At 37.2% G+C, this 25,801-nt stretch overlaps 1 protein-coding gene across 3 annotated transcripts in view; it reads right to left on the reverse strand.

The window, feature by feature from the left end:
- The window catches only part of LOC132117968 (rho GTPase-activating protein 39-like), a 73,078-nt gene that overhangs the window by 18,077 nt on the left and 29,200 nt on the right, over positions 1 to 25,801 (reverse strand). For 2 of the 3 annotated variants that reach the window (XM_059527383.1, XM_059527382.1), the window contains exon 2: positions 19,962 to 20,387. In XM_059527383.1, coding sequence (XP_059383366.1) covers positions 19,962 to 20,387 — 426 coding nt within the window. Of the gene's footprint in view, positions 1 to 2,078; positions 2,236 to 19,961; positions 20,388 to 25,801 lie in introns of those variants that run through there. The other variant, XM_059527384.1, reaches the window with a different exon arrangement.

The raw sequence follows: 25,801 nt of genomic DNA on the forward strand, positions 1-25,801 counted from the left end.
CCATGACAAGAAAATATGATCTTAAATGCTGCCCACATTTTCGACTACAACTCTGCTCTACATAAGCAGCAACTCCCATCACAAAAATAGTTGGAATCAATAGTTCCAACATGCTGCTAACAACTCAATACCCTAAAAACTTAAATATACAGCAAACAGATATTTGGAAACGTACCAGAACAATTTTTTATTTAAACATTTAAAAAAAAAAAATCAACATTTGAATGTGTATCAACCAAACAAAGTATATTTTACAATTCAATTCTTTAGTAATATGTTGAAGTTAAAAACATTTATAATGTTACTAGTATTCTTGCTATGAAGCAAATATGGCAATATCCTGTGGGTAGTTTGAAACTGTAAATCTATCCATATCTAAGAGACAGGAATGTGTGGGATGCAATGCCAATGGTTGGCATAGTACTTTCCTCTTTTTTATTTTCTTTCAAAGAATAGCTCATACATCAAAAATATGATTTAACATTGTGTTTAGCTTTAGGTAAAGAAAGGGAAAGCAATAACAATTTTAATATTTATTAGCCTAAGGAAATTGTTATTATACCAGAGGACTGCTTGTAACTATTTCAATCAAAGCACCAACAACAATGTGCAGACACACACACACACACACACACACACACACACACACACACACACACACACACACACACTATCCAGGCTACTGCGGTGTAGTGTATGAGAAACACAACAGGAAAGGCTGAACAGACAGTGTGTTCCAGCAGACTGGAAAAACAGGAATCCACTATGGCAGCGGTTCTCAATTCCAGTCCTCGCGCCCCACTGCTCTGCATATTTTGCACGTTTCTCTTTGTTAACACACCTGATTCAGATAATCAGCTTGTTAGAAATGAACTCCGTTCATGAACTGTGTTCTAATTGTTCATTGCTCCCTACTCTCTGAGCAGGGGAAATCTGTTGAAGTTTACCTCACATCGAAACATTCATTCACTGATTTGTGCTGTGCAGCGTCTTTAAACATGGACAACTGTGACATCATATACCTCTGTAAATCAATACAATTTAAATTCACGTCTTGCACACTTCAATGCACTTTGATTGGAACATATAGCTACGTTCACTTCGAACTGGAATCATGGCTGAATATCCTGTGATGTCCACTTCGCAGGGCACTTATGTTCGAATAGAACAAATGTCTGAAGCGCGAAGAGAAACGTTCAAAATGTGCAGAGCAGTGGGGCGCGAGGACTGCAATTGAGAACCGCTGCACTATGGACTGCTATATTGACACATACACTATATACTATATTGATCAAAATTTTACAGCAACATTAACAAAAATGTTGTAACAATACTATGAAAACCTCATCATGTAACAATTATATTCATTTATCAGCTACACATGCTGATTCAGTGAACACAAGAAACACACACTTGGAAGTTTACATTTGGTGAGTATTTTTGCATACTAGCACATGTGCACACAATTAGTTGCATGTATACAATTTGTGTGTGTTTGTGTAGGTTTAAAACACACACAAACCACTTATGTCGCTTCACACATGCATAAACGGATGTCAGACGCACATGTTCCAGCAAACGCAACAAAACACTTGAAATTCCAAAGCACCCAGTAGAAAGCCACTGAACTCCAGCAACCAAAGCATGACTGCACGTGCACACACACACACACACCAATCCGCAACCATGAACATCCCTCGCACAAACACACAAGAATGTAAAATCAACATTAGCTGACCTTTGTTTGGCCTGATTAATGGTGTAAACCAGCTTCAGACCACTGATCCAGATTATAGTGCTACTCTGTGTGCACACGTTAATCGGAACTCTGCAGCTAATGGATCAGTTAAAGAACTTCTAACCACTTTATATAAGCACCATTAACATGACATGACTTTGCCAACACAACAAAAAAACAAATCAGACATTTACATCCATTTATGAGCAAACATATATTTTCAGTACAAGTGACTGCATCCTTTGAGATACACCTGTTGCTCATGACCTTCTAAACTTACCTGATACAGTGATGCATAGCATATGTTTGAGCGTACGGTGAGAAGACATACTGTACTTACCCCTGGCATACCCAAAGGTGGCACGGCGATCTGTAAGGTTGCTTGGGGTGACTGAGAATACAGAGGACACCTCCCTCCAGATCAAATGTGCAGGAAAACAACCAAATCGAGGAGAAGACGCAAGTGTCTGCTGTTCAAAATGTAGTTTTTGGGCTAATCAAGCTCTTGCCGTAATTCTGTAGGTTATTAACTTCTGCTCAAATTCTAACCGTCACCATGCGGTCGTTTAATTACGAAGTGGTGCGGAGAGGGAGAGTGAGAGAGCGAGGGAGGAAAGGAGGAAGGGAGGAAGGGAGGGTGAGAAGGACAAGGAGAGAGAGGGAGGGGGATTACAGTAGCAGGAATGTGAGTCTTACCATCGAAAACACACACACACATGAACTTGGATCGCCACTCCCTTGGACCGTCCTCGATCCACTCGACTCGATCAGATCAGACTCACGGCGTGTGAAACAATACATCTTCAGCTCCCCGAGAGGCCTGAATTAACTAAAGAAGCACTTCACTACCCTCCATTCCTTAAGTTCCACTCTGGGCTCATTTAGAAAAACAAACTCTTTGTTTTATTCAAGTGGCCGGCCACCTATTGATTGGAATCTTTATACGCACAAACTTCTCTCTCTCTCCGTTTCTGTGCCTGCTGTGGTCTTTCCCACCCATTGTGTCTACTGTCTCATGGCCAAATGTCAACAGTCTATCCACAGTGTTGAGTAAATACAATGTCGCAGGCCTGTAAATAATCTCAACACAAGGAACAAAACACATCATTCTTCTCTGACTCTGCTGAGAAAGTTAGCTGGTATAAATATTAGGATAAAGTTATGTTACAGTGTGGGATTGAACGCTGTAACAAAGTTTGGTTGTGGGCAGTAATGGATATTTCCCTGCTCTTGCTTTGCAATATCATCTTATATTTACCTGTTTTTAGTCTTTCATTACTCTGGAAGTATTTTACACCTGATATTAACATGTTTCTCAAATTCATTTAATCTAAGATAGCATCTCTGATTGGGTAAAAAGTGCCATATTTCTGCTCTCAAATATACATGAATATGTAGTGCATGATTATTTAAATGTTTGGGGTTGGTAAGAGTTTTTACTTATGCTTTTTTAATGGAGAATCTTATATACATATATATATATATATATATATATAGTAAACAGTCGTTTATTAAAACTACTGTTTTGTATTTGAATGTATTTTAAAATGTAATGTATTATAATATACTGATTTGCTGCTTAAGAACTTTACATTATTATCATCAATATTGTGCTACTCAATATTTTTGTGGAAACAGTGATTGCTGAATAAAAAGGTCAAAAGAGCAGCATTTATTTAAAATCTTCTGCGTTAAAAGCCTTTAGTGTCACTTTTGATCAGTTTAATGCACGCTTGCTGAATAAAAGTCCTGATTTCTTTCAAATAAATAACATATCTTACTGACCCCAAACTTTTGACAGATCTTCATGCATTTAAAGTGTTTGAACTAATGCATCTGATGCATCACAGACAATACATATTAGGATCCTTAAATGTTTAAAAAAATTATCAGGGAAACATTTTAGTAACCATTTAATAATACTATTATTTAATTTAGATAATGTTAACAAACCAAAGATCAAAAAAATGTTTCAGATCCACTTCTTGTTACTTGATTCCTTACATATCAGATATAAACAAGGTCTCCCATGAGGCCTTCCTCATTATTATAACTAAACCAAAAGCCATCCTTGTAGTATTTAGAATGCAGTCGTGACTTAATCTGTGATTACAAATGAATACATCAGCTCATTAATCTTCAGAGGGGTGAAAAGCATCTGTGATGCCCAGGTGTTGAGGTTCTCACACACACTCATTCACAAACCCAACCACAAAAAACTCTAAACATCTTGGCAAGTGTGGGCCATGCTGATTGTGTTATTTGCACTGAACACAAAGGGATGCTGAGAGAGGCTGGACAGAGGGCCGGAGTGCAGAATGGGGGTGTCCTGAGGGAGTGCATGCTGGAAAAGTTCAAAGGGCGTTTCTGCTACAGCATAAACAGGAAATACCAGCGCAGTGTTCACACTGAGCTGAGCAGAAAGGGTAATGCATGTGCTGCATTATAGTGATGGAGAAAAAAAAAACTTTATTACACCTAGTCTTTATTACACCTACGGACACATTCAAATAAACACACAGAAGTTCACCTCACCTTCAGCTCTCATATGCCTGAGGATCTACAGCCATTTAATTCATCTCAATGGTACTTGCTTCATCTTTCAAAATAAATATAAAGACAGTTAATAATGTCCTTAGTTTTACCATCAGTGAACAGACACAGTGATGAAGCTCGTATGTGTTTGCAGAACACAAGCCACGACACGCAAAACTCTGCATTTGAAAAGCAGTCAATAGCAAATACTTAAACTAATAACAAAACATACTTACAGTATCTGATTCAGAAGCGCCAGATTGTCGTAGCAAAGTCAGAATTAGCTCCTCTCCCAGGTTCACGAAATGGTCATCCATAAAATGTGTTTCTGTTCTGTTGTAAATAATCTTAAAGATTTCTAAATCCATCTACTTTCTGAAGGCCAAATAAAGTGCTTTTTCTTTCTCCTAGACACACACAGCATCTCCCTGACATGACTGTTTTAACACTAACTGTGTTACTGAAACCACACCTTCTTTTTGTGCGTGAACATTTTGGTGGCATTATGCAAATATTTCCACATAGTGATGTAGACAAGGCAAAGTCTTAACTTTGTGGGGGCGTGGCAAAGTCTCAACTTTGGTAAAGAATATCTCTTTGGATTTGAGACTTTAGTCTTTGCAGCTTTACAGATCTTCTTCATGCACCAAGTGTGACACTTGTGACACTCCAAAGAGAAAGGACAAATTGAAACCACATCATATAAACCCTTAGTCATCCTAAAACAAAACAAATGCGATTTATACATCTCTTTATCCATCTCTCTATCCAACTAACTATTCATCTCTCTATCCATCCAATCCATCTTTTAGTCTATCTATTTATCCATCTAACAGTCTGTTGCCTCTCTTTTCATCCATCCATCTCTCTATTCACACCAATCTATCTATCTATCTATCTATCTATCTATCTATCTATCTATCTATCTATCTATCTATCTATCTATCTATCTGTCTGTCTGTCTGTCTATCGGTATTAGCAAATAATCATGGTGTTATTTATTTGGTGAAGGGAAGTAATGATGAAACTAAGATTGATCAGTTACAAATGTGTTTTTATGAAAACATAAATACAGCCAATCAGGAGTGTGGAGCTCAGAGGTTAATGTGGAAACACACACAGATAGTCAGTGGGCAGGTGTGAGGGGGCAGGACAGTCACATGTGCTTTTGTTCTTCAAACTACATCTCTGCTGTCCTCTCTTGCTATAATCCTGTTTTGCTCGTTTGCTCTTAAAGATAAACAACATGCAGTTTGTGTCACAGTGTTCCAACATTTCCTCTTCCTCTCCCCCAAAAATCACACACACCACAGATGAATTGAAGCCACCGGCCCACAAGTACAGTGCTTACTTCATACACAACAACTGAACCGAATCCGTCCGTGAGTGTGTACATGTGTGAACAGTGTGTATAATATGTTGTGACAGACAACTAAACAATAATGCAATCACAATTTATGCAATTTTAATAAATATAGCTCTTATAAACAGAACTACAGCACAACTGCATCAATACATTAAAGGCAGCTTTTTTGTTTATTTTTTCTCTGCCAAAAAACTATTTGGTCAGGATTACCAAAAAATGGACTACATAAAAAAACTATTAGAACGTTGCTCGACCAGTCAGATTAACAGACTGACCCTAGTGATAAACAAAAAATTGTGATGCTACTAACTCACAAAGCGTCACTGTCAAATGAGCAATCCCACGTCGATTTGTACCTTGTTTTGTAAACGAATCCACAGAAAACTGTAATGACATGTAGCATTAAAACGTCTACTGAACTGGCTTATTCAGTTGGCGCATGTAAAAGAATTGATAAAACAACTGCTTGCCAAGTCACTGTGAAGCATTTTTTATAGTCAGATATGTATTTAAATTAAATACCAGTTTTTAAGTTGTATTTACTGTAGATTTATCTGTTCAAATTTAAATGCCATCAACCTAAACAAGTTCACTCATTAAAAAAAAAAACCTAATTGTCTTAATAGAAAATACAGCACTTGCCAAACAATACAGTACTGACTAAATTCAACATTATATCATTGGATAGTCACATTTTAAAAACAACACTGCCCCTTTAAAGAGTTTTAGAATGACAATCCATGATGACAGCATTTACATTTTAGGGTGCACTATCCCTTTAAGTTGACTCTGTAAGTGTCTTGTAGCAGAGCTATAGCTACTTTTTCAGAAACTTACGTTGAAGTTTAACTAATCTTAGCTAAGACCAGCTTTTCCAAAATGAACTGGAACTGTTGTATAACTAGCAATTGAGTGGCGCAGAGAAGATAAAGACAGATAAAACGGCAGACAGACAGATACAGCTGTGCGGTGTTGTGCATGAAATCTGTGTAGCTGTCATTGAGTGACTTCAGAGATTTCAGAGTTTGAGCATCACACACACCCACCCAAAAAAACACACCACAAACACACTGTTCCCAAACAAACAGCACACAGACACTTAATTTACCACAGAACACTTCAGAAAATAGGTCTATTTGGGAAGGAGAATGAGAAAGATGGAGCGAGAGAAGGGGAATGGGGGTGGGTTGTCCTAAAGGGTTTTGTCGTGGGAAAGTCAAGCATGGAATCCAAAGAGAGGTCTGCATTTAATGCTTTTGGAATGTTGTGAACATAAAGTATATAAAATTACGCATGTGCTTGTTTGTGTAAGTGTGTGCATTTGCAAAGACCTAGTGTACAACTAAAATACTCAATTACTCCAACCTATAAACATGAGAATGATAGAGAGTGTGTGTGGCCGAACACGAGGGTATATCACTCTCTCCTTTCCACATCTAACTTCACGAGGTCAAAGCTTTTGACCTTTGACCTCAAGGCCGACCTTATTGACCTTATGTGGGGAATGTGAGCTGAAAATACTCCACTTTCCATATGGCAGCACTCACACACGCTTATCCATCCCAGACCGCTCACTACATTTGACAAACACGCTCCATAACACTCGCGCGTCAACACGTGTCTGTGGGAGAATCGATTTGGCAGTCGCAGTGTTTAGTTTCATATACTGAGCTCTCTGTCATCCCCATCGCTGCGTCAACAACTTCTGAGGGGAAAAATACGTTTGAAGCCGGGGAATTTGAAGGAAGAGGAAAATAGAGTTAAGATCCGTTTGAAATGTGAGCTTACTCAATTTGGTCATGGAGAGTCAAATTGGTTTAGCAGTCAGGGCGTTTTAATTAGCATGGTAGAAACGTTGACAGGGCGAGACGAGAGGAAGAGTTTCTCTGAACTGTGAGATGGATGAAATAGTTGAGGAACAAAAACAAGCTTGTTATCATATGGCTTTTAGTTCTTGGTTTACAGAAAACAAAAACAAAAAAACTGAGAAAGTAAGCTAACAGCTGCGATTTTTTACGCGAGATAGCATAAGCAACCACAAAAACTTTAAAACCTACAACAGCGAGAGAGATGGCTGTCAAAAGAAATGTCTGTAATGTACTATAGGTGTGTAGTGTTTTGTCTAAATTATAGTTAGTATTTTGTCTAGGGGAAAAACAAATACTTTGTAACAGAGCGAACCTAAAATACCATACAAAATAGTTTGATAAAAACAATTTCTTTCTAGTTTCAGAAGTTAGCTGGTACAGTTGATGTCAAAACTGCTTCTTTCAGCAGGCAAATGCTTTGCGTTATTTAGTATTACATTTAAAGTTAATATAATTTCAATATACTAAATTGGAACTTGATCATTACAAACTAGTAAATACAAATATATTAATAAATGGCATTCAAGTTTCAATAGAAATGCATTTTATTTTACCATAAATGTTTAGTGAACAGTATTTAATACAAATTTAAATAACAGTATAATGCATTTTCAGTTCATTTAAGTGTAAAAAAAAAACATTACATATTAAATTAAAATTTATGCATTTATCAGACACTTTTATCCAAAATGACTTACATTGCATTCAGGCTATCAATTTTCTCCTATCATGTGTTCCCCGGGATTCGAACCCCCAACCGCAATGCTCTACCACTTGAGCTACAGAAACACTGGTATGGAACACCAGTTTTAAAAGTATTCCTAGTTAAGTATACATATTTTTCACAAGGGAAGGATCGCTTGTTGCAACATTTTTTATATTAGTTTCTTTTTATGTATAGATTTCTATACATGTGTGCAGAAAATTAGTCATTTTTAATCTATTTATATAATAAAAAAAATCACCTTAACTGAAAAAAAAAAAAAAAAACATACATCTACTAAAAGTGAATTGTCAACTTATGAGAATATTAGCATAAAGAAGACCTCAAAGTCAAGGACTTGATTAAAATTTTCATTAAATGGTATTTTGTTTATTTCAATTACAACCAAAAATACACTCATTCAGCTCAATATATAAACTTCGCACTGTTAATGTTTACTTGACGAGGAGACAAATTTGTCAGGTGCTTTAAGGTGAAGTGTGTAGTTTGTGAAAATGAAAAATTATTTGTTAAATGTTAAAATACTTTCTCCTATTGCATCTTAACATGCAGAGACAGTTGCTAATAAAGCATTCATATGTTGATTAGTTGGTTGATTTCTCCAAGAACTCTAAACACTCTGCCGCTATCCAAACACTGCTGTTTGTTTAAGCATCCTGACTAGCATCGGTTTGATTTATCGAATTATAAAAATATAGCAACCCAATGACCTCCAGAAATAAAGTAATAAACTAGTAGTCTTTGCTCATGCAATAAAAAAATAAATAAACAACATAAATTTAGGATCAGCAAATTCATGACAGGAAGTGAGCCATTGTTGCTGTGACAGTGATACAGCAGTGCCCTCCTGATAATGGCCTACGTTCTGATTGAGGCCATGACTGATGTGACGCAGGACAAACAGATTAGTGTGTGCATGTCACCAAAGTCTGGCACGGCCCTCTGTCAATGTGAGAGCTAAGTTCACGCAGGCACATCACATGATGACACTCAAGACAAAACTTACACACGTGATCATCCTTTATTTGGTGGGGGAATGTAATGCATCTGTCTCCCTTCATTTTGCATGGTGAAGACATGCATTTCTCATGGCTATGTGCCACTGAAGAGGAAAATACGGCAAGTATTCAGACAGGCATAAACACAGACAGCTAAAACACATAGGTCTTGAGTGAGAGGGTTTCTATGAACTCAATGAACCTCATAACATCACTCGAGACCTACAAACTTCAACAAATCTTTGGAAATATATTGAATATCTATAATTTATTCCACATTATTTGGCTGGCAATTTAAAATGTATTCATGTCATGAATATCACAATGATTTTAATGTGCTTTTATTACTCCTTTAAAGGGGTCACGAACTGCCTCTGTTTTTTATTTTGTACTGTTCTCTGAGATCCACTTATAATGTTATCAAGTTTTGCCTAAAAAAAAAATTATAATTTAGAAGTAATAGTCTTTTTTTAATCTTCATTAAAATAAAGTTCATTGCCTCTTTCCTAACATTGCGATCAGAAGGAAGGCAATACAAAGACTGTTTTTCCACAACTTGTTTTTCCACAGAGCCTTCTTGTATTTAGAGCCATTTTTATAGTTTGGTTTCTGCATAGACCTACGCGCTCGTCTCTCTCGTAAACACTACATGCATGAATCAGTGGGCGGGGCTAAACAGGCAGCGCTGTAGGTGCAGGTGTTGATGATCATCTGTGGAGGCGGTGCTTATCCACACTATTACATCATAGAGTCGTACAATCCACATGCTGTTGTTTTGGAAGACTGCCTTCAATAAAAGCTGTTTTTAGACTGACGACAAAGTTTTGATTTCTGAAACTTACTGGATTCTTTTATAGTACAATGACCTCAAATGTCAAAAGATCAAGGGAATTTTGGTTTCTCAGTTTATGATTCCTTTAATTTTTCTAAAGACCACAGCAGCTTAACAGCTTCTTATGAGTAGGGTGAATTTTCTGATTTGATCGATTAATTCAAATGTAACGTTTTACCACAGTAGAGCATATTGCTAGGTGTTACCTAGCGATAAAAATGTGAGACAAGTGCAATGTTCAAACACATCCATTAGGCACATTTACATACATAGACAATCAGCACAGTGGAATGACAACCTGTAAAGAATTACTACTGATATTTCATGTTTCCATGATGATGACAGGCTGAAAGCTGCTGCTATTTGTTTTTACAGATCATTTACTGTTAATAATAGTCACCTGGTCTTATACTTATAGTAATTTTAAAATTTGAAATGGCCTCTAAAACTAAATGTCTACATTGTGGCTAAGAAATATGTAGCATTCTCTTTTTATGTTTCTGATCCTCAGACATGTTTGAGGCAAGCTTGTGCACTATTTGCCATCATATTTCATGCATCTTTTCTGCAAAGATTTGTAACAAGTCCTTTTGTTTTAGGTTTATCACCCTGGTGAACTTCATGTGTGCTTTCTTTAACCAGATGGTAAAAAAAATAATGTTACTTGAATCATGCTCATGTTACGGTTTTAAGTTGACTAGTTAAACGTAAAAAAATGAAATCTTGAACCGAACAAATGTCCTGAAAAAAAGATTTTCTTTTTCCATATCGCCTAGGCCTATAGGCCTATTTATAATTATGAAATTAGTGATATTTTAATAGTGACTTTATAATTTATTGTGGAAAAACACTGAAAAATATGCTGGAATCTGCTCCTCTAATACAAAATTTTTTTTTTATAAAAAGAGTGTTTTAAAGCAGGTTTCCTGGCATGACATCAGATGCTCAAGCAGATAGCCCCGCCCCGCCCCCAAACTGTCAGCGGTGTTACTGGTTGTGATGCTATTTTATAATTAGTTTAAAAAAAGAATTCAATGCTTTCCAGACACCCTGGCATCAAACATGTTTACCAAGACAGACCTTAGTGTATAAAAAGCATGAGTGTGTGTCCCGCTGGGTGGTCCTTTGAGTTGTATACTAGCCCTCTGTTTCTGATTCTTCCTTTATCTCTTGCAGCCCTATAATCACACACACACACACACACAAACACGCATACAGCCCACACACTGCTGAGTAAATAGTACTAGTGTGTACTGGATGTTACTAATCTTGCCTTTTCCATTTTAGCAGAAGCAGAAGATCTCATACCACTCAGTTTTTTCCATCCCTCCCTTCATTTCTTCACCTGTGTTCCTGTAATTACCAGTCTGCCCATCTTAAAGTCTGCTATGCATTTGCTGAAGTTGGTTTTGAACAGAGCAGAGCGTCTCTGGGTATAGTGCTCCTCCTTAGGCCAGGAAGCATGTGAATACCTCTCTACTGTGTTTGTGTGTGTGTGTGTGTGTGTGTGTGTGTGTGTGTGTGTGTGTGTGTGTGTGTCAGGGATGGAAATTAGCACCCGCCACCAGCCAAATGCTTGTGATTTTGTGTTGTGGCGGGTAAACTCGCTTCACCTACCGGCCACTGTGGCAGGTAAATAAAAATAGCATACTGTTTCACCCGGCCGGTGGACAAAAAAGTTAATTTCCATCCCTGGTGTGTGTACAACACACAATAAAGTGTAATATCATCCGAAACAGCTCCGTGGAGAAAGGCGGTGTAAACAGCGGCGTTGTTCCCAGTGCAGTGTTTGCAGCTGAAGTTAGAGCCGCTGGCGGAGTGATATATTTGTTGGTTATTTACAGCACGTTTTATACCACACCCTCATGATATACAAGATCGTGTGAAGAATTGAATTTATCGTGCACAAATTTCCACATAGTGTCATGTCTGCCAAACCCCGTAAGTTCATTTTCCTCCAGCATTCTGCAACATTTTAGATGATATGGACAGTGTGTGTTTATCTTACTGTTTTTAACAGCATAATAGGCAAACTAACAAACAGTATTATCGGTCGCGTGTCTAATAACTGCTGTCTGGGCGATGCATTTTATTTCCAGTCTTCAAGTACTTTTTCAGAAGTTAGCTCTGTGGCTAGTAAGTCAACCCCCTACATTGCGAGTAAATCACTCTCATATGCGACTAAATCTTCCTTCTGGCTTCTAAATGATGTCTAATATTAGCCAATGGCTAATCAATTCTGATTTTACTCGCCAGTGTGTTAGTTGGAGGCTAAAATAGTGGGTGGAGTTAATGCGCGAATGGCAATCTCATTGGCTGGCGCTCACCTATTATCGTCCTGGTTTTGATTTCAGCAAATCAGTTCGAGCGAACACACAAAACCTGATTAATATTCATGAATCCAGCAGCTCATTAATCCTTAGTAATCCTTAGTGTGTTTTATATTTTTTATTAGTAGAAATCATATTATTAATATCTTATCAGTATTTATTTATTTTTTTACAGAAACACTGAATGACCAAAGAAGCACCACCACCAGTCCAGTTAAAATGTTCAGTAAACTAAAATAAATACTAGCCAATGGTGATTCAATTGCCAAGGTGTCCATAGAGGGTTGTAAGTTGTTATGTAGAAACAACATTGTATCACTACACATGTTTGACAGCTCTGGCGTAATGAGACGCATGAAAACGATGTATTAAAAATGCTGTGCGTTTTTGTTGTCGATGGTGTAAAAGTTTGTGAGCCGAGATTTCTTTCAGTGATACAGTGTTGACCAGGGGACTTTTCCCCACGTGTTCCCTCAACCACAAAAAAAAAAAAAAAGAAAAAAAAAAAAAAATACACTTGAAGTGGTGAATCCTTTCCTTTGGAATTAAATACAACAATATTAATGCGTACGAAAACGGTTTAGAATATTGCAAAAATGTTAATTAATCCTAAATGTAGGCTTTTTTCTTACAGCAAACAGGTTTGTTAAAACATGAAGGCAAGTAAATTCTTCAAAATTTATGTAAATCAAATTACCACAATATTATGATTGTAGACACAAATGTTAAATAAGCATTTTTTGGTAGTATTAATATGAATGATGTTTATAATATGATAATTATAATAAATCTTAGTTTATTAAACTTAATATATATCATTAAAATATAATACATTTATTATAAACTATTATATTATATAGTATTATAACAAATATAGCCTGGCTGCTATGGGCAAGCAACATGGCACAATAATTTAAGAAGTGTTCTCACAGGTGTTTATTTAAAATCAATTTATAATGGCTTCTTCAGTGTGGCTCATCCCTTTGGAATTTAGCGTTTGCATTACAGGTTTTAATAGTAGATTAATACATTTTTTCAGGGTAAATTTTTTTTAATGATATTATGAATGATATCCTGGTCTCTATATACATCTTTAGTTTGTTTAAATCCCAACCTGAGCACTAGCTATGCTGTATTTACAAACTAGCGATCAGTCTCAGACACGTGTAGACACATGTGAACATATACAGTTTACCTGTTCCTCTTTTCTAAAGACCATGTGCCACTGAGCATGTCAGATATAACGTCACCCCCACAGAGGAAAAGATGACACTATCCGAAAGGACACATTGTCCAATTAAAGCACCTGCATATAGGATGATGGATCCAGAGACAGAAAACAACAACATGAGGCGGTCTGTCATGAGATGATCTCCACAGATTAAACCAGATGTCATGCTGTTCTTCAAACATCAAGTACTGTATCACATACTGAAAACAGACAAACCTAACTACTCATGAAACGTTTCATCATCATGCCGTTCCAAACCAGCACGCTGTTACTTTCCAGTTAAGTAGAACATTCTAAAAAACATCGGTCAGCTCTTGACGTAAAACTGGTTCATGCAACTAATAAAAGATCAATAAAAGAGCTTTTTCTTAATTGTTTATTTTTGGCTGAACTATTCCTTTAAGCACTGTTCTCTTAATCTGCTGAGCTCCTCTCATCTCTGTGTCTTTCTCTGCTGGGATGCGTCTGGTAAAGAGGGGATGAGGCTTTAAACCAGTTTATTCTCAGTTCTAATCTGAAGGGATTTCTGCCTTCTACAGGAGCACATAATGCAAGACTGTATGAGACAGATTACTGGTGCCCACCTCAATCTTCTTTACCAGAGAAATCTCACCGAAAGAAAAGTGAAAGAGTGAAAGGGATGGAACGAAGGAGAGAGTGACATAGACAGGCTGAAGACATAATTCCCTCTGTCTCAAGTAGCTGAGTCACAGGACCCCATTCTGAGAATACTCGCTTAACACTCAACACATTACACACTAAAGGTAAGAATCAATGCAAATACAAATTGTACATTGCATTTTTGTCTTATTTATTATTGTTTTGGGGAGAAAAAAAAATCATCTCAAAATCTATAGTCTCTAAAGTCTAACATTGTAAAAAACAGTGTTGGGCAGTAACGCATTTCTGTAATTTGATTACGTGTGCAGCAGCGTTGAACAATGCAGTGCTGACTTGATTGACCGGATTGAAAGCAACTACATTACCAGGCTTAAATGGTGAATTAGACTCTTGAAATTAGATTTTTGAAAAAGTGTTTACAATTTTTTTTTTTTTTCTATTTTATTGTGTGAGACTTGCTCTTTGAAATGTGTTTCTTCCTTCTAGCTGCTTTACATAGAGTGACCAGGTGTTTCTAATTTGAGTAATTAACTGCTGTTAAATGAACTGAGATGATGTTGGTTACACACACCCTGATGAAGGCATGTAGCCGCAATGCGTAGATGTACCTCTCACCAAAAGAGTTTTAACATTTAAAGCCAGTGATGCAATAAAAAGGCTTTTTAACTTTTCACTACAATTCGAGTGCCTTGGAGTTCTTGTCCTTAAATGCAATGCTGATATTTGCATGCTCACGTTTGCTCTCATTATAACGCACGGATTGTAGACATTATGAAATATTAATTATGCATATATTTATTGTGTACAAAGATACAAAGATTTGTGAGATTGCAATGAACTGAGAAGTCTTTTAGAGATTATAAATGCAGCGCTCTTTGCTTGAATTCTGCCAAACCATGCATGCAGCAGCCATGATTGTAATCTTATTGTCAGCAAGACAAATGACATAATATTTATAATAATAATAATAATAATATGCAATTACCAATTATGTTTTTTGGTGAGTTTTTACTGCAAAGAACCACTAATAATACAGCAAACATCATTGCAATTTTTGAGAAAAATCAGCAAATGCAATAATTTTGGCCTGCAAAATTTAGAAAATGCTACTTTTTGTTTGTAGTGTCCAAGCACATGGCATCTGTGTCTCAAGAAAATAGCAAGTGAGCATATGATGGCCAAAAATGCTGTTTAGGTAGGTGGCTCAATAGGTTTCATGCTGTTCACCAGCATGCCAATCAACCAATCAAGTCTTGCCAGTTAAGCTTGTTAAAGGAATAGTTCACCCAAAATGTAAATTTGCTGAAAATTCCTGAAAAATCAATGGTTCAAAGTTAAAACTCCTTAATTATGAATTTGTTTCTTCCAAATCACAACTTTTCACTTTTCAAGACCAACTATGTTGTGATCAACATTTGCTATCAAACATAAAAAGTAACAACCCAATAAAGCATTGGTCTCAAACTCAATTCCTGGAGGGCCACAGCTTTGCACAGTTTTGCTCCAACCCTAATCAAACACACCTGATCCAGCTAATCAAGGTCTTCAGGATTACTAGAAACTTCCAAGCAAGTGTGATTTGGAGCTGGTTGGAGCTAAACTCTGCAGAGCTGTGGCCCTCCAGGAATTGAGTTTGAGACCACTGCAATAAAGAAACTATAGCACTACAGTAAAATAACCCATCAAAATAAGTATAACAAATTCTACGCACCCACATAACGGAGTACACAAAAGTCAAAAAATGTGTAACACTAATACAAACTTGTAGTGTTTGCGGAGCCAAAACAACTGCTCTTTGTTCATCTCTGGCAAAAAATTAACACACACATTGACTTTTTAAGCCAGAGAGATGGCCCATATGTTAAACGCGATGGGGAAGAGCCCCCCCATGATGCCAACACCCGATTAGCCCAAGGATAAACACACACACACACACACACACAGACAAGAGCTAACACAGTCAGATGGTGGAGAACAGCAGACAGTGTTTCCTAAAAAGCAAATACCCCATGACTCTAATTTATTTCCACATGAGGTCTTTAAAGCAAAACCTTCCTAGACAGCTTTTTTGGACATCATATGCATGTTTCAAATTGTGTTCAAAGTGTTTCTTTGAAACATTTCAACATTGAGAACTTGGCTAATGATGCCCAAATGCTACTATCCAAATCAGCTCACTAGGTAAAACACTGCCCAACAACCCCTCGAGAGTAGAGCTCTTACCCTTTCTGACGTCCACAGGACATGAAATATATAGTTTTATAGAAAACCAGGTTTCCTCCATGACCTCAGGGATGTGCGCTGTGACTCTACCCAAAAACAACTCAGCATCACTGGGCTACACTCCTTCTGACGGCAGCTGGCACTGGACGTCCTCTAGCTGCATCACACACACACACACACACACACACACACACACACACACACACACTACAAAAATATGTACAAGCTGGAACACTTGCCCTACTTTTAATTGAGTGTGAGCTGCTAATTTGCTTTCCTGAGAACTAGCGTGTGCACAGACACATACTCATACACTCTAAAAAAACATCTGCAAAAACAGGGCACAATATACGGTTTTATTTGAAGGAATTTTTCTGTATTTTTTTTTTTACAGTTGTTTTGCCAGTATTTAGAATTTTGCACTTCCTTCATTGCATTGTGTTATAGAGTTAACAGAAATCTCCATAAAATTAACAGATAATGTCGTATGTAAAGAGCTGCCAGTACTTTTTCTGTTATTTTATGCATTTATTTTTTACAGCGTAAAACTCACACAACAAACAACTACACTATGATTTTAGTATCCCTTAGACATTATACATTTTTATTACCAACATTTATTTTAAAGTAACAAAATTTTATGATTTTGGGTTTTGTTTTAGGTAACTACAATAACTCACAAAAGAAAAAAAGATGATGCGAAAACATGCAAGAAAGAATGTTTGAGAAATGCATTATTATTAACAGACCACTATATAATTTATTCAGATTTTTCTGTTTTTATTTAGAATTTTATTTATGTGCTTTCAGAATTTTTATTAGTTTTTTAATATTTCTATTTAGCTTTATTTTAATGTCAGTTTTAGTCATTTTAGCACTTTAACTTATTTTAGTTAGTCATCAAAACAACATATTAAAAAAATTATTTTAAAAGAGAAAAACATTTTTTGTATTATTAATAGAGCATCATAGTATTTCTTTGTTTTCATAGCATTTATTTTTATGTCAGTTTTAGTAATTTTAGTATTAACATTTAATTTCCATTTAATTTTGTTTATATTTTATATTTAATAATTATAATTCATTTTATTTCAGCTATATTTTAAATTACTGAAAATGTTTTAATATTTTTTGTTTTAGTTAACAATAACAACACTGGATGAGAATGGTATAGTTAACCTAAAAAGAAAGAAAAAGAAAGAAAAAAAGAAAGAAAAAGAAAGAAAGAAAGAAAGAAAGAAAGAAAGAAAGAAAGAAAGAAAGAAAGAAAGAAACAACAAAAATTGTGCCCCTAAAATCTGCTGCTGAAAAACCAACGGGTCTGAAGTTTAAATGGGTGGAAGTGTGTGGTGTGTGAGGGTGTCCCACCCAAGAAGCTACAATTAGCAAACAGGTATTAACACAGCATTTTAAGTATGGCACAGAAAGAGCATTCCAGGGTGCGTTAACGGGTGTGTTTCACACAAGGAAAAGTGTGTGACCATTTAAGGCTGATTTTGTTAGAGGAGTCTTCTAGGCACCTCTCTCTTTCTCTCTCTCTCTCATGCAGTGTTCTCAGTAGCTGGCACTCAACCAACTTAAAGTTGTATCTGTGCCAAAACCGCATCAAGAGTCCAAGATGAAGAAAATATTAGGAGAACAGACCCTGCATGCTATTTTTACCCACAAAGAGTCTACGAGGCTGACCCAGCAAGCCAATGTGTGACATCATGTGTGCGTCAGAGCAGGTAAGAGCTTATCCAATAAGTCATGGCTTCCGATGACAGATATATTCATACTCTGAGTTCATCATTCAATAAAGGGAACACAAATGCTTGTAGCTATCCAAGCGCAATTCCACAAACTACTGTCATGATGGGGTATACAAAAGAGAGAGGATGTAGCATGTCCCCATCAAAACCCTTGATTTGATTTTCACAATATTTGAGCAATTAATGAAGATAGTGTAATAAGAATCTGACTCTGTTACAATACCAATATTCATGTCTTAATTTCTTCATTTTCAAACGTTAAACATCTAGTTTTTATTTGGTGAAGGATCTCCTTAAAGATTCTCTTTTGTTGGCAGTTTTATAAACATTGCTCATTACAAAACTGGTGAAACAGGTTATGCACGTTGTGTTCCTAACTGCATGCTACAAGTGAACCAAACTTCCAAAAGCCAAACAGCTCTAGTGTGAAAGTGCCAAGAGCAAGAAAGTCAAGACAAAACGGCAAATTGCTGAGATTAAGAGATTCATCTGAAAGCACATTAGGCCTAAAAAAAAAAAAAGTTTGGTTCCGGTTGGTTGTCAGTTGAGGTCATTGGTCGGTAGGGATTTATATTTTTTTTAATTTATTTATTTTTTCTCCAGTGGCAGTTTTACACACACACACACACACACACACACACACACGCGCGCGCTGATTTTAAATGTGTGTACCGGTACTTTTACGACAGTGATTCTGTATTCCCGTTTAAAGTCTGTTGTTGCCATAGACACGCAAAACGCACACACACACACACACACAAAAAGCCTTCGCGGGAGTTTGACAGGCGATCTCATAGTAGATTAACATGTAGGATTTGAACTTGAAAAACGGAGTGTACAGACATCTTTTTGTAGTCAAACAACATTCTTTATGATGTTCATTTATGTGGTTTATTTGATTTTGATGCTATAAATTAACTAGAAGCAAGAGACGATCAGTTAGTTTTAACTGATGATCTAACTTACAGCGATCTGTTCGACACATTCAAGAGCCACAAAACGGTATTTATTGTTTACATTTCTTTAAAAAATGACCACATTTGAAAGGTGAAATAACCAAATGAGACTTTGTTTCATATTAAAAGTAAGCTGGTAATGTTAATGTCCTGTCTGTCAGCATGTTGTCAGTGCCCTCTCTGTTCCGCGATATATTGTTTACTCCCCCCTCCCCCCGTGTTTCTCTTAATGTTACGATTTCCAAACCTTAAGTTATAGCTCACTTTAGGAATTGACAGTTAAAGGGTTTTGATGCAATACTTAATGGTTTTTAACGGATTACTTAAGTGTAAAACAGCATTTAAAGGAAACTGTAATTTAATTAACGATGTGTGAAAGACCGTTCTTCCCCAGTCTCATAAAATAAATTTGGGTCGCACATAAATTGACAGGGTCGGTCGGAAACCGGAACCAAACAAATTTTTTTTTTAGGCCTTATAACCTTCTGAGACAGATTAAAACGCAGTCCCTGGGATTTATCCCATCAAACCATTGAACACATCAACGTGTCCGTCACAGAGATCAGAGGTCTTTCATCCAAAAATGGAAAATGTGTCATCATTTAATCACAGTCAAGTCATATCAAACCTGTATGACTCTCTTCTGCAGAACACCACACAATGGATGGACACTGAAACACTGAAGAATGAAGTCATACAGGTTTGGAAAGACACAAGGGTGAGCAAATAATTATTCTCCCTTAAACTGCCACCATAACAAGTTTTTCAAGTGCTCCACACATCCTCACCTATTTCCCTGGTTCCTTCTCTCAAAACTGTCTCCTTTACCCCGGGACGATGGCGTCTCCCTCCCACTCTCCTGCTCCAGTGAAGAAGACCCCAGTCCAGGTTGGGGTGTCTGCTTGCCATCCGCCGGACCTCTCTGGATCCTCCCTTGACCCCTCAGCTCGGCCTCAGAGCTCCTCCTCATGGCTTGGAGCTGTGCTAGAGGCACTATGTCACTGTCTTTAGGCCTATGCCAGACCGTCTGCTGGCTTGTGCAGTTGTAGTAGTAGAACCGATTGTTATTGCTGTCAAAAAGCTCCCACCACTGGTTGCCGTCTGACTGACGGACCGGGACACCGGGCGGTAGTTCCCACCCGCACTCGCTGGTCAGCAGGTTGACATACATGCGCTCCCTCGAGCGCGGCTCCAAGATCTCCACCCAGTCAGACCTAGAGAGAGGACACACGTAGTCAGGATAGGAGTTAAATAGTGCAGTCTGTAAAGACAATCAAGCAAGTGGTTTTGAGTGCAGCTTGTTTATAACAAAAATGCAGTGCGAGAAAAACCCAACTTGTGAGATAAACAAGATTTGAACAAAAGCAAATGTAAAATGAGAGTGGAGGTTCAGCTCAGGTCAGCAGAAGAAAATGTAATTGTATCTTAATGAGATATTCAGAAGATAGGCCTGCCTGCAACATCTAATCCATGTGTTTTAGCTCAAGAGATTTACCCTTTTACAGATGTAGACCTGTGATTGAGGGACTGTGGAGGAAGGAGCCTGGTTTAATCACTTTTATTTGAAGTTCAGAGGTTTATTTCCATGGCTAAGCTACACTTTGCCACTTTTCCACTTTTCTCTCTGACTCGACTGTTCAACATTGCTTACGATGCATGAGGGTCCACTACTGCATGGGGGAACATTTGCAATGGGTTCACTGTAAATAAAAATAATCATGATTTGAACATTAAAAGACTGTGAAAATACTAAGGTAAAAACCTGGTGACTGGTTAACAGTTGGTTTCTGTATGGTGAGTAACTGTAATAGATCTAACCTCTCAGTTAATGTAATTTTACGTTAAAATACTTTTAAATGTACAGTTTTTGGAAGTGAAAAAGAAAAGTCATTGTATAATTTACAATGAAAATTGTAAACTGTTATTCCCAGAATTCCCTGCATGACACTCCACATTTAATGTCTTTTTATTGAAATAACTGTTTCTTTGTACATGGGGTTTTATGCTACATAGTTATTGCATTACTTTAGTGTCATGTGTGTTACCATGAGGTTGTTTAGTATTTGTGTGAATGACACTGAACACCTTCTATATCACTTTTTACCACCAGCTTGTGGAAAAGTTGTTTGTGATGAGCTTTGATTCATAATGTGACTTTCTCATCAGTTATACTATCCCTTTAAATCACCATTCATATAAATCCTATTTAGACTAAGGCAAAAGAGCACAAATAAGAGCATGATTCTCTGTGACTCTTTACTCTAACAGCTGAGGAGAGCTACATAGTTCCATACAGCCTCCAAAAAAGGAACAGGAGGGTGCAGGTGTGAGCCAAAAACCTTTCAACTTACAGTGACTTGCCATGGTTCAAACTCAACACACACTCATGCATATGATGAACCTGCAGCATCAATCACTCATCTCATGGGATTTGTCATCAACACTGGAGATGCAGACATACATGCATGCAAGTTTTTTTTTCCACAGTCTGTTTTTTGGAAAATGTAGTGAAGCCGCTTTCTTGAATGTGAGGTCAGATGGGCTTTCAGAGCCAGAACTGATCAGGGGCGACTGGGCACACGGCCCAGAGACAAGAGCATGGACTTGTGATGGGACATAGATAGGGAATCTGGCTCTCTGCCTCCTCAGCACTGCTCTAATCTTCCCTCACTAAGAGTTACAACAAAGGATCCGAGGCTTGAGATTAACAAACCTATCTTTCTCTACTACAGATGGCCAACTGCACACTGAACGCACAGGAAACAGATATCAGCTCTGAGATTGCTTTAGAGCACTGTCTGACACGTTAAACTGTTACAGGAATTACATGGCTCAGAGAAACATCTAGAAAGCACCTGTTCAGTTCAAGCCAAAGGGAAAAACCTGAACTGCACCTGTTGCATTCTTGAAACCTAATGCATTCTGGGGTTGATTACACAGAGGCCACTATAACAACAACCCAAACATGGCACACAACAACACAGCTACACTGTAAATGTGATCCTTAACATGAATTTATTTCCAGAAATGAAAATTGTCATCATTTAGTCACCTTCATGTCACTCCAAACCTGTAAGAGATTCATTCTTCTGTGGAACATAAAATAAGATATTTTGAAGAATTTTAGTGAGCACTGACTCCCATTTGCATATATATATATATATATATATATATATATATGGAAGGCATTTTCTGCCAAATTTAAATAAATAAATGAAATGATTAAAATTAAAATTAAAACCAGATTAACGATTTCATTACAGAAAACTGTACGCAAAATATGTGACAAAATTGAGAATGAATTTAAATGATTTAATTTTCACGGTGAAATACCTGTCAAATTGAAAAATAAAATGCAATTGCTGATTTCACATTTCATTTTCAATAGAGTCTCGAGGCAAGACTGCCAATATTAAAATGAAAAGCCAAACGTGAAAAAGAAACTACACATACAGTTTTAACAGCTCTTTATTAACGCTCACGCAATAATAGTGACACAATTCAAATTTAAATGTAAATTTTACTTGTCATTTTAATTCCTCTTTTATTTCACTGTTTTCATTTTCGTTTTCATTTTCAAAGACAACCTGCATGCAAATTATATGTTAATGAGTGGGTGTGGCTCAATTACGTTGTTACGTGTAGGAGCTATAATGGCGGTTATGGCCAGTATAGCAGCAGAATTAAACCAGCTAGCAAACATTTCGGATGATAATGACTACATTTTGCTACGAGTTGAATCTATCTTGGATAGGGGTGCTCCGATCACGATCGGCCGATCGTTAATGCGCATCTCGTCAGTAAAGCCGGTTCTCTAATCAGCGGTTAATTCCATCAGGTGCGTGATTTCACATAGAGCAGCTGTTACTACACAGAGCCATTGTTAACTGAGAAGATGCGCAAATCCACGTTCATTTTCAGCGTTTATTGGCGCATCTTCTCAGTTAACAATGGCTCTGTGTAGTAACAGCTGCTCTATGTGAAATCACGCACCTGATGGAATTAACCGCTGATTAGAGAACTGGCTTTACTGACGAGATGCGCATTAGCGATCGTGATCGGAGCACCCCTAATCTTGGATACACTTGGACATTTTGCAAACGTCACAAACTCAGCAGACAGCAGATTTTCCGGGGAGTCTCGTGGAGGCTCAGGCCGAGGAACTGCAGTGGGTCGAGGGTTTGACGCATGCTGGTCAGGCTGGTTGTTTCTTCCACGTTCTAATGCTGCAGCAGCTTCCCGCAAAAGCTCACTAACAGATTCGCCATGTCTCGATTACAATATATTCACATTTTAATGTCGTTTCACACATTGTTTCAACCACCATTCAACTCATGCACACGAGACTTCGACGATTGTCTCTAGCACCGTTACTTGAATAAGCCACACCCACTCATTAACATATAATTTGCATGCAGGTTGTCTTTGAAAATGAAAACGAAAATGAAAACAGTGAAATAAAAGAGGAATTAAAATGACAAGTAAAATTTACATTTAAATTTGAATTGTGTCACTATTATTGCGTGAGCATTAATAAAGAGCTGTTAAAACTGTATGTGTAGTTTCTTTTTCACGTTTGCTTTTCATTTTAATATTGGCAGTCTTGCCTCGAGACTGTATTGAAAATGAAATGTGAAATCAGCAATTGCATTTTATTTTTCAATTTGACAGGTATGTCACCGTGAAAATGAAATCATTTAATTTCATTCTCAATTTTGTCACATATTTTGCGTACAGTTTTCTGTAATGAAATAGTTAATCTGGTTTTAATTTTAATCATTTCATTTATTTATTTAAATTTGGCAGAAAATGCCTTCCATATATATATATATATATATATATATAAACCTTTCTCAAAATATCTTATTATGTTCCACAGAAGAAATTAATTCATACAGGTTTAAAAAACATGAATGTGAGTAAATGATGCCAGAATTAAAATTTTTGTATGAACTAATTGCTTTCATTTTAGAGTCACCCAAACAATTTATCTATTTAGATTTATTATAGGAAAGAAATCTTCCTAAATATTAAATCATTTCTTTGAACTAAATAAAACCAATTAATTTAGATGATACCAAATAAAGCTAACAGTAATTTTTTTTTTTTTTTGCAATTTTATTCCCCCATCAAATGCATGTACAACAAAATGTCCATAACTATCAATCTTACTAATAGCTTTTAAAAAGGAAATCACTTTACATTTTAAATAACTGAGGTTCGGTTTAATTTTGCTCTCAAAATATAAACAGACATGTGCAAATCAGTACTGTGTTTGCATAGACAGCAAAACTAGGGATATCAATCCGAACCATTTTACCAATAACCCACTACTGATTATCTTTTACAGCAAATTATTAAGCATGCAACGTGTAAAATATTTGATCAAAATTCCAGTGAAAAATTCAGTGTCTACCAAAACTTATATTGTCCATTGTAGGGCTGCACGATATTGGGAAAAAATGACATTGCGATATTTTATTTTTCTGCGATATATATTGCGATATGAAATCTAATCTATTTTTTTCTTACAAACAAAAATGTGGTGATCACACTTACAATCTCATTTTAAATGATTTAAACATCAACCCCATCGTGTCAATTGATTAATATGCGCGAGGCAGAGAGAGCAAGACAGCGCTCGTGTTGTTTGAAGACAGTGAGCGTGCGGATGGGGCTCGTGTTTTTAAGTCCTGTCAGTTTAACAGGTCAGAGAGAGCGTGAGAGAGAGCGCGCGAGAGAGAGAGAGTGCGAGAAAGAGCGCGCGAGAGAGAGTGCGAGAAAGAACGCGCGCGCGAGAGAGAGAGAGAGAGAGAAAGAGCGCGCGAGAGAGAGAAAGAGAGAGAGAGCGCGAGAAAGAGTCCGTGAGAGAGAGAGAGAGAGTGCGAGAAAGAGCGCGCGCGAGAGAGAGAGAGAAAGAGCGCGCGAGAGAGAGAAAGAGAGAGAGAGCGCGAGAAAGAGCGCGTGAGAGAGAGAGAGAGAGAAAGAGCGCGCGCGAGAGAGAGAGAGAAAGAGCGCGCGAGAGAGAGAAAGAGAGAGAGAGAGCGCGAGAAAGAGCGCGTGAGAGAGAGAGAGAGAGAGAGAAAGAGCGCGCGAGAGAGAGAAAGAGAGAGAGCGTGAGAAAGAGCGCGCGCGAGAGAGAGAGAGCGCGCTCTCGGGCTCTCTCTCTCTCTCTCTCTGACCTGTTAAACTGACAGGACTTAAAAACACATGTAAATGATAAACTTTCACTCTATGATGGTTAAGCTTTGCAATTAATCCGCGAATCAAATTCGTCAAGGGCCGGGGAGCAGCTGGCCCGTACAATTAATGAATAACGGATCAACTACGACAGCCTACATCGCACATTCTGCGATGTGACTATCGTGGATTCGTACATCGCGATATCGATGCTTAAATGACACATCGTGCAGCCCTAGTCCATTGTCAATAGTGAAGCAATATACGAAGTAAAGCTTTCTGATTGTCAATTCACATGAAAAACCTGAATTCAAACTAAATCTGCATCTTTAGCCCTTATGAGAAATTTCTAATCACGCAAAATTTCTATGGAAATTACTGGAAATGCCCCTAAAAATTCACCAAGCAACAGTAAAAATATGACCTTAAGACTCCATATGTAAATGCT

The sequence above is a fragment of the Carassius carassius genome, chromosome 37 (assembly GCF_963082965.1).
Source record: "Carassius carassius chromosome 37, fCarCar2.1, whole genome shotgun sequence".
NCBI lineage: Eukaryota > Metazoa > Chordata > Actinopteri > Cypriniformes > Cyprinidae > Carassius > Carassius carassius.